The 14,207-nt window shown below is 51.0% G+C and overlaps 1 protein-coding gene across 1 annotated transcript in view; it reads right to left on the minus strand.

The window, feature by feature from the left end:
• Positions 1 to 302: 302 nt before the first annotated feature.
• The window catches only part of LOC128726197 (neural-cadherin-like), a 100,903-nt gene continuing 86,998 nt past the window's right edge, over positions 303 to 14,207 (minus strand). Inside the window, exons 5-11 of the mRNA XM_053819991.1 lie at positions 6,246 to 6,383; positions 1,721 to 5,340; positions 1,468 to 1,638; positions 1,147 to 1,388; positions 866 to 1,075; positions 523 to 696; positions 303 to 421 (exon numbers count right to left, since the gene is read on the minus strand). Of these exons, the coding sequence (XP_053675966.1) occupies positions 303 to 421; positions 523 to 696; positions 866 to 1,075; positions 1,147 to 1,388; positions 1,468 to 1,638; positions 1,721 to 5,340; positions 6,246 to 6,383 (4,674 nt within the window). The remainder of the gene's footprint in view (positions 422 to 522; positions 697 to 865; positions 1,076 to 1,146; positions 1,389 to 1,467; positions 1,639 to 1,720; positions 5,341 to 6,245; positions 6,384 to 14,207) is intronic.

Consider the following 14,207-nt stretch of genomic DNA (forward strand, 5'->3'; position numbering starts at 1 on the left):
GCGGATTCTCGCGGGCGTTCGTAGTTCCCCGCTGCGCGTACATGAGCATATGTTGTATGTGTAGTTAGTTTATTTTACAATGAATATCTACCGAAAATGCCGCATCCTGCTGCCGTCTGTCCGTGTGCCCGGAAGGCGGCATCAGGATTGCGTGTGTGTAATAATTTGCTAGTCTCGCCACTGCACACGATATATCTACAAGGAGCGTGCGCTTCTTCGCTCGTCCTGCCCATGGCCACCGACACCGAGACGCGCACGGACTCTACCTAGACCTAGACATCTGGGCCGCGAGGCAGCCACTTTTAACTAACATCGTCATCTTCGATTTGCGCTTGGCTTGGTTCGTAAATATTGACTAACTTATCGAAACGGGGACCCCATGTGGTTAAAAAGCTATACTCATGGGGTTCATCGTCCGTACCTGCGGTGGAACAGTGGAGGGTTTTTAGGAGTTTATTATAGTGTTCTGTTCGGGGCAGGTGTGGAAGATTATAATGGGTTTGGGCGATTTTTTTGATTTACCTGACTGTAAGGAACTTAGCGAGCCAGAGGTACTCCCACAACCTTCGTAGGCGTAGTTACGCAGATCGTCGAATGGCCCGGAGGCTGGGTCGATGTCGACGCGTCGCTTCCGGTCGTCCAGGAACACGTCCACCTTGCCGACGACCTGGTCGGACACGACGGCAATATCTGGACCTGTGGAAATATTCAATGGTGAGAAGAATGGTTAGTGTAACCGCAGAGGATCCCTTCTGAAAAAGGCAAAACACCTTTTGGAACATCTAGTAACAACAAGGACGCGATTGAGTCTACAACTACCAGCGGCATGCATGAACAGGACATGCAAACGAACCACGCTACTTACGTACTGGCGGTGCCTTATGTTGAACGAGCTCCGGCAGCGGACCGATCGGGATCTTGAGCGTTTTCATGTCGAACGCCGTCATGTCGTTCTCGCCACCACCTTCGTCGCAGTAGTTGATGATGTTTTCGCGGATGTCGTCTTTGGTGGCGGGCTTCTTGTTGAAGCTGGCCGAACGTCTCCGCGAGCAGGAGAAATATACAAACAGCAAAACTGTGGAGTGAATCGGATGATACGGTAAGCGTTAGACAGTTGTTGGTTGGATGGCTTAGGCACACACTTACTAATGATCAGTAATAGGCAGGCTATTACGGCGGCCAAGGCACTGGTGCTGAATTTAAGCGCTTGTCGTTCCTTCAGAAACTCACAACTCTCGCCCCAGTACGAGTCCGGGCAGATGCACTTGTACTTCAGGCGGGGCTCCTGGTTGATGCAAGTGCCACCATTCAGACACGGGTAGTCCAGACATTCGTTGCGGTCGATGCAGGTTTTGCCTTCCGGTGAGATGATCATACCATCGCCACATCTGAGTGTTTGGGATAGATAACAGCAGGAGGTTTTGAATGAGCCACCTTAAAGTGTTGTGAGCTTGTGAGGGTACTTACGCGCACTCGTACTTGTTCCACAAGTCGACGCACTCGAACGGATCTGGGCAGTATGCGTTCTGGCAGGGGTTGTTCGACGAGCAGTACCGGTCGATGTTCTTCGCCATGGTTGCTTGGCCCCACTGTGTGCCATTAGTAGCCGGTGGTAGTGGTAGGCTTTTACCATCCAACCTGCAGAGATGAGAAGAAGACATAACCCATCGATAGGCTTAGAATAGATTCACTATATGACCCGAAAAAATGAGTAGCATACCTGATATCATCGATGCAACTCTTCTGATAGTCGGACTTGACATCGTATGTCTTGACGCCGGTGAACTCGGGTTTGCCACCTGCAAAGACGCCTTCCTGCTTGTCCACTGACAGCCACTGATGACCGTCGAAGGAGAAGCTCTGGTTGAAGTTGGCTCCTTCACCGCCATCTAGCTCTAGAATGGCCACTGAACCGTAGCGCTGCACCTTTACCACGTGCCACTGACCGTCATCTATCTCTACTGCTGTCAGAGACACCTCTTGTTCTTCCACTTGGCCCGTGTTCAGGCTGTACCTGAAGAACACCTTAGCGCCTCGCAACTCAATGATGCCGTACTCGCGCATGTGTTGATCGCTGATGCGGAACAACTCACCGTAGGTCTCACGGGTTCGGAACCGCAGCTGGATCTGAGTTGTGAACTTGTCCGGCTCGAAGCTGAGCGCGTACTTGACGTAGCTGTGAGACTTGAAGGTGGTAGGCGTCGTCGGAAGACTGCAGTACGTTCCCGTCCAGCCCGGGTTGCACTCGCACTTGGCTTCGTCGTAGCTGCCGACACACTTGCCATGCTCGAGACACCGAGCGACCTGCGGGTTCAGATCACACACCTCTTGTGTGTAGAGACAACCAGGTGCACTACCTTTTGACAGTCCTGGGTGTGACAGATCGTACAGGATGCCATTGTGCTTGAACTCACGAATGCAACCCTCGAAACCCAGGCCAATGGGCATGTGTTGCCAGCGGTTGTACGTGTAATCGAACTTGTCCCGGAACACACCACCAATCTGGAGTGGCGTGTTGAGGTTGAGATATTCGTTGAACTGCGGCACTTTACCGACCGCCTGACAAGTGTGGTCAACAAACTCCACCAGGTTGCCGTCATCAGCCTCGGTGATCTCGGCCGTCTTGCAGAAGTCCACCACCATCTTAACCTGCTCAGTGTCCCAGAATAGATCGAGCCGATGCCATTCGCCATCGTTTAGTGGATGCTTTGTCGTTACGCGCAGCTCGAGAGTACCTGAGCCGTAGTCGATCAGGAAACGCGGGTAGCCCTGCTCGAGCTCAAGCGCGATAAAGTCTGACAGCTGTTTCGTTGTTTCGTCCTCCTTGGGAGGTGTGATAGGCCCGTTATAGAACACCAGTCCATCTGGTTTCGTTGTGATGATTTCGACACTGATATGCGATCGATCGCACATATCCAGCGGTGGGTACCAAGCCCAACCACTTCCACGGAAACTACGGACGACCTGTTGACATCGAGGTCCAGTGTAGCCCGGTGGACATGAGCACTTGATGCCTGACTTAGAGTCCGTGCAGCGACCTCCATTGAGACACGGGTGTGACTTGCAGGACTGCTGCTGTTTGTACTCACGCGAGCTGCAGACACATTCGGCTGTGGAATTGATCTGCACGCCCACCAGAGCAGTCTTGTTCGCGTTCACCAGACATGGGTTTGTCTGTACCTCGATGATGCTGGTACAAGATCCAGCGCAGTCGGCGTTCTCGATCAGACACTCATCCACGTTTACCATCGTGATGTTGATGCCCACCTCCTGCTCGATTTCGTCCTTGTGCAGCAGAATCACGCCGTTCAACTGAACCGCTTTGTAGTAGTACGCCCCATGGACAGCGAAGCGAACATCCGTTAGTGGTACGGATCTATCCTTCATCTGCACGCTGAACACATCCACATTCTTTGCGTCAACGTTCAGCAGCTCAGCGAGCTTATCGCGGAACCGCTCCAACTTACTGCGGAAAATGTTCTGCGTGCGATAGTTCCAGATGCGGATGAAGTCCTCATCGGTGATGCCCGTCATACGGATCGAGCCAGAGTTGACAATTGCCTCGTAGGAGATGTGTTTCACCAGCACTGACATGTTAGCGTACGACTCCTGCGCGTGCTTGCGATCGTAGATCTTAAACCGCAGTTTGTAGCGGCCTTCGCGAGCACCACGCCTCATCGTAACCATGCCGGACGTGTCGTCTAGCTTGAAGCGTGGGTTTTCAGCCTCATCCCAGTAGAACAGCTTGTCCGAGGTGTCCCAATCGTCCAGATCGTTCACGAACACGCGACCGATGGGGGTATCTGGTGCCTGGCCCTGGTAGTTGTACACGATGACTTCCTTCGAGCCGGGCTGCATGATGTTGTCGTTCAGATCACCAATTATGATCGTGAGAGTGCTAGTGCCGGTTTGAGGTGGCGTTCCCGAGTCCTTGATCACGATTGGGATAGTGTACTGCTTGCGGTACTCGCGATCAAACGATCCCAGTGATGAGATGATCGCCATTCCATCCCCTTTGGTACTCTGTTCGACCTTGAAGGACGTTCGGATGACATCGTCCGCGTCCGGATCCATACGGAATTGGAACGGTGCACCATTGCCCTTCAGTCGGTCGTCCTTGTCGATGGCAGACAACTCGATGATTTTAGAAGGTGGCGAGTTTTCCAGCAGGATCGGCCGGTAATCCTCGGCAAACACCGGTGCATTATCGTTGATGTCCTTCACCAACACAGTCAGCAGAGCGGAAGCTGTTCGTGGTGGGACTCCATCATCGGTGGCTAGGATTTCCAGGGAGTGTTTTGCTGTAGTCTCGCGATCCAGCTCGCGTTGGATCGTGACTGATCCCTCCTGGTCGATAGCAAACTGACGCTTGCGATCCGTCGCCCGATTGATGCTGTAGATGATCTTGCTCTTGCCGCCCTTATCTATGTCAACCGCCTTGAACGTGCCCAGGTTCTTGCCAATGTCCGCATTTTCGTACACGGCAGTCTCAATGTGGGGCTTCTTGAAACGCGGTGTATTATCGTTAATGTCCTTCAGCTTCACGATCACCCACGAATGGTCGACGTGGTACTTGTCACTCTCGTCGATTCCATCGTTGTCGATGACCTGTATTCGGAAGCGGAAGCCGTTGATTTGCATCGGATCCTCGTAGTCGAGGGGTTGAACCACCTTCAGACTGCCCGTACCATCGGGGTTCTTCACCATGGCGAACTTATCCGCCCCATAACCACTGCTCTCGATGATCTTATATTGAAAGTTGTTGATCTCGTCATCGTCGTTCACCGTAACGGTCAGAATAGGTGCCTCAGGAAGAACGCTGCCGTCTGTTTCTTCCACCTCAACGAACCACTCATCCTTGGTAAAGCGTGGTGGCATATCGTTCAGGTCCTTCACCTTAATGGAAGCTGTGCCTGTGCCCTTGAGACCACCACCATCGGTTGCCACAATCTGCAGTGAGTAATCGGGTGTCTTTTCTCGATCCAGGCAACACACGGCCGTCGTAATGAGGCCCGTGTCAGGGTTGATATCGAAGATCGGCAGTCCGGTATCTTCCTCGATGGCGTTTTTCTCGATGGAGTAGATCACCTTTGCGTTGGTGCCCTCGTTCACATCGTCATAGTCCTCGGCCTTTATTGTCATCACGTGCATCCCAATCGTGCCGTTCTCGGTAACGTTTCCGTACGCGATGCCATTGGGGAATTGTGGTGCGTTGTCGTTGACATCTTTCAGGTTGATCTGCACTTCCGTGAATCCAACCAAACCTTCACCGCCTTCATCCTGGGCGAATACGGTGAACTTCCACGAGGCTCGACCATGCGGTGGATCACGGTTTAAGGGCTAAGGGTCATACGAAATATACGAAAAAAAACCGAGAGGTAATGGTTTAGCATAGTTATGGAACAGTTTTGTAGCTTGAAATCAAATGAGCCGAGCATACAGATTTTTTTTGTTATTTCTGTTAGGTCGAAACAAAATCGCTGACGGTTGGTCGAGAAAGCAGCATTCAGACCATCAAGTAGGAAGAGAAAGTTTGCAAATTACTTGATTTAATTAAATTAGAGTATTTACTCGACGTCTGCAAGTTCGGCATCGTCCAGTACCTCCAAAAAGCGGAAACATGTACGGGTCGCTTTTTCAATGCGCCCAGTCCCGTACGAGTCATTCGAGACTGGCGCATGCATAGGGAAAAAAAGTTATTTAAAACTCTACGGCGACTCGAGGCCACTTGGGCTGAAACTTTGTCCATCTAAGCCCAACCCCCGATGGCCAGCCAGGAAGAACTACGCTGCGGAAGACGGACAAGTTTTTGTCCAGCGACTTAACCTGTTTTGTGGGCCAAAAGCTGGAAGCCAGCGAAAACACACTCCCCTGGAACAATGCATCCTTAAAAACAAAACATCCCCCCCGGGTTGGAAGTTGGAAGCGAGTTTGAAAGGATATTCGAAATGGCGTTTTTTGCCCTGGCTTTCTCGTTTCGTTCACGGTAGCTGTGTTTTTTTTTCCACCGAAATCACTGACGGATGAGCTGCCTCAACCACACGGTGACGCTCGGTCGACGTTCATCCGTTTAGTTTTGTCAGCATTCAGGTCCAGGACGAACACCCGCCGACAAGCCCCCGCAGCATCGGTTCGTTTCTTCGTTTAATTCCATTTCTCTTCAGCCCGTCACGCCATTGCATTGATTTTGTTTGCTGTCGCCATTGCGGCAATGGCGTGACTTGAGCCGGCGAGGGCGTACCCACCTTTAGGACAAATATTTCCCCCGTGGCCTTGTTGATGTCGAAGTTGCTGTCGGAGGGATTTTCGATGTCGATTCCGGGCCCGGTCAGGAAGTAGATGATGTTGTTCGGCCGCTCAACGTCCGCGTCGGATGCGGTGACCTGCGCGAAAGGTGAAAAGAAAGCCGAAATGAGAAATAAGTGGCCGGTGGGCTTACGGGGAACAAAGTGTCGGTGGCAGAAACGAAATGTCGCCCCAAAATAACCGATCTTCGGAGAAAGGCTAAAAGGAAAAAGAAGAAAAGGTTGGCGCAGTCTGGGTGAGTGGGCCTCAATACGGGAGCTCCTGAGAAAGCCTTCCAGGACCGCAAGGAAGCTCGCCCACGGTGGTACGAGGGAAATATGAATGCTCCGTTGCGATGATTGGCATGACCATTTCCCGTTCGATTGCCGAAGCCGAAGCCGAAGCCAACGGCAGGCGCACACCTGGCGCACGGCAGCTAATTCAATTCCATCGGCTGTCAGTTGGAAAATTAGTTTTTCATTTATTACTGCAAATTGCATTACCCGATGATGTGTTCGCAGGGCGTGTTCGGGTTTGGGTGCGTTCGAAACACGCCTAGAACGCCACCGTTGCCCGTCCAGCTGAAGGATCTCTGTTCGAGACGGTGACGGTCTACAGCCGTAACCCATCCGGGCGAATCCTGAACCTCACTGGGTGGTGGAACGGAACGCAATCGAAGCCAGGGTCGTGCCGTCAGTTCATGAATTTTCTCTTGTTACAGCGGTTGAGTCGCAGTGATTACAATGGCAAAGCTGTTGGCGTTTGTGATTGATTGCTGTTTATTCTATGGCCTGGCCGTCTTGCTTTTGGAAGCGGAATACCAGACCCGGTTCACTGTGATTGATCGATGCAAAAAGGCAACAAATTGGCGGCAGCTCTCTGCACACCGAAGCAGGACTGTTATTGCGGCCATGTGCCGGTTTGCAGATGTGCTGTGCAAAATTCCAGGAACGATTTCAATTGTGCATAATTTTATCGTCCAGGCAAATGAAGCTGCTCTCTGCAATCTTCCGTAACCGGGTCCTTCCAAGGATGCCTTATTATAATTGTTCATATCGTACGTTGCCGAGATGAATCGGCACGCGCGGAACGTTACTTCCGTTTGCAGATTTGATGGGGCCCATAAGCTGCAAGGCAATTGGAATTGTGGCACGTCTGATTGTGTGCAGCCAACCAACCAAGCGAGAAAAGGGCCCATGGGAGGAGTATTTGCTTGTAAAACCAACCGCACCATGTTTACGGAAGCAATTACGTCCCACCGCGTTAATACTGCATTCCCCCAGGAGCTTCCAGAAGGTGGTCCGATACCGATCGGTGCTAAAAACGTCCTCCCATTACCGGGTGGCTCGCGTGCTCATGCGGCCACGGATTTCATCATCGCTTAAGTGCATCGCAAACGTGCTCCTCGATCGAGAGTGGGAAAACTTTTGCCTCATCCGCACCTGCATCCCAACCGATGTGAATGCATGCCGGAACGGGATAAGAAGGCTCGCCTGGAGCTAGCCGCAGGAAGCGCTAATCGTTCGTGCTGCTTGTTTCCTGTTCGCTTCCTGGATTCCGTTTCCTGCGTCAACGTCATCCGTGGCGTATCTGCGTCTTTCTTGAAGTCGTTCATGTAGGGCATGGGGCAAGAATACAATAGCGTGGAAAATTGGCAACGAACAAATAGCGAAAGCAACGCGCCGTAATGGTTGTTCCGTCGTAGAGTAAATGTAAAAGAAAGAGTGTAGAAGCCCTCCATCGCGCATTGCTTCCACGGAACTTCGGTGTTTCTTTCGTTGGTTATGTAAATTTTAATGAAATTTCATTCTACTTGATAGCTGCATAAGTTTTTTCCTCCCTGCCGGTGGGTTCGCGCCTTCCATCCAACGAGCGACTGCGCCGGAAACCATTTCCATTCGTTTGTTCGTTTTAGCGAGCAAAACTTTCCCGAGAATGGCCTGCCTGAGGCCGCGACGTGGTGTGTCGTCGGCGGGTGCAGCGAAACCGAAGGGAATGTCAAATTTATGCAAACAGCTCCACATCGCTACGCGTGGTGGACACATTCTGGGCACGGGAATGCCTGAGCCCAGAGCCCGAACGCTCGCTTCCTTACGCGAACCGAACTATGCCAAGGACGCAGGCTGGTTCTGGAGGTCACGTGAAATGAGCTTTTCGATAGAGCGGACTCTTCCTCGAACCCAAGCTTCCGGAACCGTCGGAAGGAGTGTGTTCCGGGTGTGTATTTATATTCATTAAAAAGTTTACCCCTCAGATTGTGCGCTGATTTGGGCTCAGAACGGTGGCGTACTGGAAGGAACGAGCATTATCGTGCGGAAACTGGCAGTGCCTGGTTGGGGTAGTCGGCGATGCGTTAATTTCGGTGATATCTCATAATTAGGACGCCGGATTCTGCAGCGCCTGCAGGGATGCAAAGGCGTGCGGCATTAAATAGCGATCTGTTTCCCGAAATCACTTTACCAGCTCGCTCACAGGTGGGATTAGCAGGTGGCGCTTTAAATTGTGACAGCTGAGCCATCAATCATGGCGTCAGCAGGCGTAAACCAGCGGGGGCGTTGGCAGCCAGGACATTATGTGCTGCGAACGCCGAGATCTATGCAATCCGTAATACACAGGATTGAGTGAAAGTTCTGCTCTCCGGTATCACCGAGTTCGCAATCACGTGTATATGTTAATTCTAGTGTTGTATCCGCTCGCAGGATGCATCCCGATGGGTGCTGAGTGTGTGCACATAGCAAGACTGCCCAGATTGACCCACCCAGTTGCGTCGCGAGGCTCAGGAAACAAGGATTCTATAGAGAAACCACCTCAGCTAAAATAACGATCGTTTACAGGACGATGCCAGTCAGAAGGGGAAGCATTTTTCAGGATAGAATTTTCGTAATGACATCTTTACCCCGTCATAAGCTTGTTAATATTTATCCTTCGCCTCGTTAGGATGAAGCCTTGAGCTCCTGTTGACGCCGGTGGGAAACGATGGTCGTACGTGCCATTCGATCACCGACATCACTGACTTCACTGCCGTTGGTGCAAGGCCAGTATAGGCGGGCGTTAGCTGGTCTGGTGGCTTTGCTTGAGCATACGATGACGTTATTATCGTCGTTATCGTTCCCCGATGGGAACGTAACGGGTGTGGGCTCACGAAGTCACGTTGCCGAAGCATCCAGCACACAGCAGCATCCCCCCATGGCTGCGAGAGGAGATGGAACACAAACAAAATGGAGGGCAAGAAAAAAAAACAGTGAACCACGTGCGGTGATGCAGCCACCGGTCGGTAAATAAGATTATACTTCGATGAATCGAGCGTTCGGTGTTGGTCTGAAGGAGCGAACAGACTCGCTTGCCGAGGACATGTTTTCACTTCGGTTCCTATTGATACGAGTGAGAGCGCTTTTGTACCTTTTCAATATAGCGATTGTTAACAATGTAGCAATGCATTGAATTTAATACCATGGGATTCCCATAGCGGCTCACGTGTGGAGCGGTGATTCTGAAATAGCGAGAAAACGTTCCACCAGAGGCTACGCTTATTAATTCGCCATTGTGTGTTCGTTCGCAAACAGCAGAAAAAAAAATTGAGCCATAAAATCGCTTTCAGTATCGTTGGTTTTCCAGTCGCAAACGTGATAGCTGCGGATGTGGAAGTTAAGCAACGCAGAAAGTTTTTTTTTTATCTACAAACAAAATGTCATAAAACTGCATTCTCCATCGAAGCGCTTCAGGGCCGTGGAATATCTCAAAGTGGATAGGAATGATTCATGTCGCTTATCGGTGTGTTTGTTTCACTCTGTGTTCTAGCTTGTTTTGCACATTTAAAAAATCAACACTAAACATTCTGCACTCTGCCGGTTGGGTGTCTCGGGATGCACCGCTCGTAAGGGAACTGCCATACAAAGCGTCGGCCCCGGAAAACTAAAAGCATGTTTGCTTCTATCAGCATCAGCATTCCCATCGGCAGCCGGCAAAAACACACGCAGGGCAAGCCGGCAAGTTTGTGACCGTTCGACAAACTATCCCATAAATTAAATAAATGTTTTTCAAAGACAGACCGAGCCAGGATCGGTGCGTGAGGTCCTGGGACCGGGTCCCGGTTCGAGCAGGAAGGTCAGATAAGCCCTGGCGCGTAGATCGCAAGCTCCACCGGATCGAGTCTGCTGGCCGGATGTGTGCTGGATGTGTCGGGGTCATAAAGCAGCCCTTTTTACGAGCCGGCCCCGGCCCGGAGAGCAGTGTAACGGTCAAAGCCATAATTGAACGTTCGAAGGCAATAAAATTGATAAGTGTCTTCCATCTCCGCACGGAGGCCGTTCATTTCACATTCGCCTGACCAGAGAGCTAGGTTAAAGGGGCCGTACAGAGCCGCACGCATCAAGCTACAGGACTCTGGGCCGTGCTGAGGCGTCTTAAAAACCTCCAGGAAGCTAATGAAAAATACAATTTATCTTTTAGCCCCCCTGAGGGGCGTTCGCCTAAGGGGATAGTTAGAACTATCTCCGATGTCCGGGCCGGGTTTCTGAGGCCGTTCCCACCACGTACGCACTCCGTTTCCTGGCACATCCTTGAACCGAAATGAAGCTGCACTCAGGCGAGAGGCAAACTTCAGCCAGGGGCTTTTCTTTGATCAGCGCCGGCGTCATCCGAGCCGGTCCTTGTGTGTGTGCGTTACGGCAACGTACGGGACATAAAGGTATTTAGTGTTACATCCTTCAATTCGAGTGCCGTGTTGGGCTTCTCCGTCATAGTTCAGGGTGGCAGCAACGACAGCAGCACATCACATGCCGTGGAACAGGATTTTCGTTTTATTCTTAGCCCTTAGCGAAAGTTCATTCATGCGAAGAGTAAAGGTTCAATTTGTGAAGTTCCCGACGACATCCCGGAACTCGGGGGCGTATGTTCTCCCAAGCAAGGCGGAACTTAAGACGCCGTGCTCGAGAAATTCGCTCACAGTGAATGGAATGGTTTTCTTGGTCCTTGGATGAGGCAGCACCAAATGCCCGACAGCTGCAGTTGTTCGCGGTCAAAAGTCAAACGGATATCGAGTGCAACGTACGGGTCGCCGTTGCCTTCGTTCGACTGGCGCCCGTCGGTGTTACGCCTTTCCCTTGTTCGCACGCCCTTCACCTTTGGCGGACACGCGCGCTGGCGCGTTTCTACAGCGCTTAGTCGAGCAATCGAACGGAATGGGACGCCAAAATGGGCCATAATAGGACTAATATAAGTTACGCTCATCTTTACGTCGCTCGAACGGTGCCTCGCCTCGTATATCCTTGGGGCTGAGAAGCGTGTGTGAGCGTGAAGTGTATCAGTGTCCTTTTTTCGTGTGTTTGCCTGTGCGCGAAGCAAACCAAAAAAAAAAGGATCAAGCTTTACGATCGAGATCGACATGTTTGCAGGTCATGCGTTGCCGATCCACAAATGGGTCCCACACGCCACGGCAAGCGGTTGGTGTGAGAGAGCAAAGTTACGCTTTTGGCTTTGATGCAGCATTTTACGGCCACGTAACTGCACGGACGTGATTTCCGGAGCCGTGCCGGAGTTCACGTTATTTTCCTCCTCGTTTTATGGAACAATTTGTTTTCTGGGATTCGTTCGCGCGCTCACCCTTGCCGGAGCGACTCTTTCGAGGAAGGTTTTTCTCCCGAACCATTACTGCCATTCCATAGGCTGTTTGATAAGTGAACTCCAGCTTGGGGCCCGTAAACGACCCGACCATGAGAACCCGTTCGAGGGGAGAAGGAACCGTATGTTACCTTGGTGTAGAAGCGAGTGAGTGGTAAGAAGTCCGAGGGTACGTTTGTCGTAAAAGAGGTAGAATTGTTTTACGTTTTCACGCCATCCGTGCCGGTGTGTTCGAGTCTCGGGTCCTTTTTCCACGAGTCGTAACAATTTTCGAGCAAATAATGAAACACCCAGCACCGCGGTGTCCTTGCCGAAAAGACCCGTTGCGGAGAGCGAAAGGCACGGAACTCGCTCGATGACAGTGCCGCCGGTGCTGGTGGCTGATAGTGTACGAGAAAGTTTCGAATCTAACTTTAACGACCGTAAGTGACAGGGAGTGCATGTGTGCTTTATCGTGGAGACGAGCCCGTTGTGCCGGCGCGTGCATCTCCACATGCACCACAGGATCGCACAGGATCAACTTTGTGACGCCAGCCGGCATTTGTATTGGTGGGTGGGAGCGAACAATGAGCTAACATTAGCAAAGCTAAACAGACTCCGTCACTTGACTTTCGCGAACATTTTCCATTACGTGCTGGGCGTTGGGTAGGGTGAGTCTCGGGATTTGGAGCCGGATTTTGATTACCGACCGGGACGATGGAACCCGTGCCTTTGATTAATGATCGCTAGCGGCTCAGAAAGCTCGTGCTAGCTTGTTGGGTGTGTGGGAGTTCGTTGTCGAAAAGTTTGATCAAAGGAAAATTAATAAATGCATTGTGTTTTCTTGACTTCAGCGTTGATCGTGCTGAAATTGTGTTTGTAAAGTCAGACGAGCAGATAACAATGTATGTGATGGGATGTGGATGGAAAAGTTTCCGGACTTGCTGCCTGCGTGATGGATGAAAGTTATCGAAAATCCCGCTCTCGATGTCGCTTTTTTGCCCATTGCAAATGGCACACGGGATTGTCACCGGTTTTCTTGTTAGCCGGAAGATCGCCGTGCCGTTTGTTACATTCACGTTATTATTCTCTTTTTTTTTGTTTCGTCCCGTAGATGGCTCGCAGCATCGCGGAAAAGAATCCCTTCGCAGTGCCTGTAATACTTTCCGAGCAAACAATGCTCCTGTCGCAACAGTAAAAATGCTCAGCAACGTGTGCCTAACAATGGACGGCAGAAAATGGCATATTTCTGCGAAGAATCCAAACCAGCGGTGCCTGCACAAGAAACACAAACAATCACTGGGCCCTGTTGCGTTGTACAATATCGCTTGTTCTTGGCGACGGTGTCACCTCGGAGCACGGCTCGTCGGAAAGAATCTGCATGCTGCAGTGAGTGGGCGAAGAGCCTGAAATAGTACGACTCTTGTGACGTTATTTTTGTAACTGTTATCAGATGAAAATTCGTGCACCAAGCCACGTTGTTCTGCTTTTTTACGGAAATATGCACCACCGTATGGTAGAGTTTATTTTGTTGCTTTCCCAACGAGACGAGAATTCTCTTGTACATTCGACGAGATGCAGTGTTGTACTTAGCAGGAACCAGCTGCTTGCGTCTATGCGTTTTGTGCATCGCGCGCTATTTGCAACAGGAAATACGGCGTCTTTTTTGCTTACAGCGAGTGTGTTTGTCTTTTACAGACGACAGGCACGAACAAACAACAAACCGCACGGTTGAGTGAACTTGTGACTGGTCGTGAGCTTGGTGAAGTGCTGTTCCTGCAACTTGTCCGTGGCAGCGTGCGAGGCGTTCACGGGCAGCAGTTGCAGCGACAGATAAATTGCATAAGCGCACATGGAGAGGAAAACAACACGAGAGCACGTTGTCGGTGGTCGTGCCGTTTTCGGAAGGTGTCCAAGTGCTGGCACAGAGCAAAAAGTGCATTTCTCAATTTAAACGCTCAGAGAAAGCGAGCGCTTTTTCACTGTTTTGCACCAGCTCGGCCATTTTCCCGCATGGTGCATGAAGTAGTCAGTATTATCGGGTGACAGCGACATGTCCCGACTAGAGCGTATTTTGGGTAAACAAATGCCACCCTCAGTGGCGATGTTACACGATTAACGAACTTTGTGTGAGTCGTGGGTGTGGAATGAACTGGGTATTAAATTAACACAGATGTCTTGGTTCACGAGAATTGGTTTTTTGACGCTAGAAACAAACGCGCTTCCGGGAAAATGCGCCTACTCTTCGATGCGTTGTGGATCCTTTTTTTTCACCATCAAGATGACCTTCTCTCTTGGCGATTATTTTAGCTCACTTAACGGAC

The sequence above is a fragment of the Anopheles nili genome, chromosome 3 (genome assembly GCF_943737925.1).
Source record: "Anopheles nili chromosome 3, idAnoNiliSN_F5_01, whole genome shotgun sequence".
Taxonomy (NCBI): domain Eukaryota; kingdom Metazoa; phylum Arthropoda; class Insecta; order Diptera; family Culicidae; genus Anopheles; species Anopheles nili.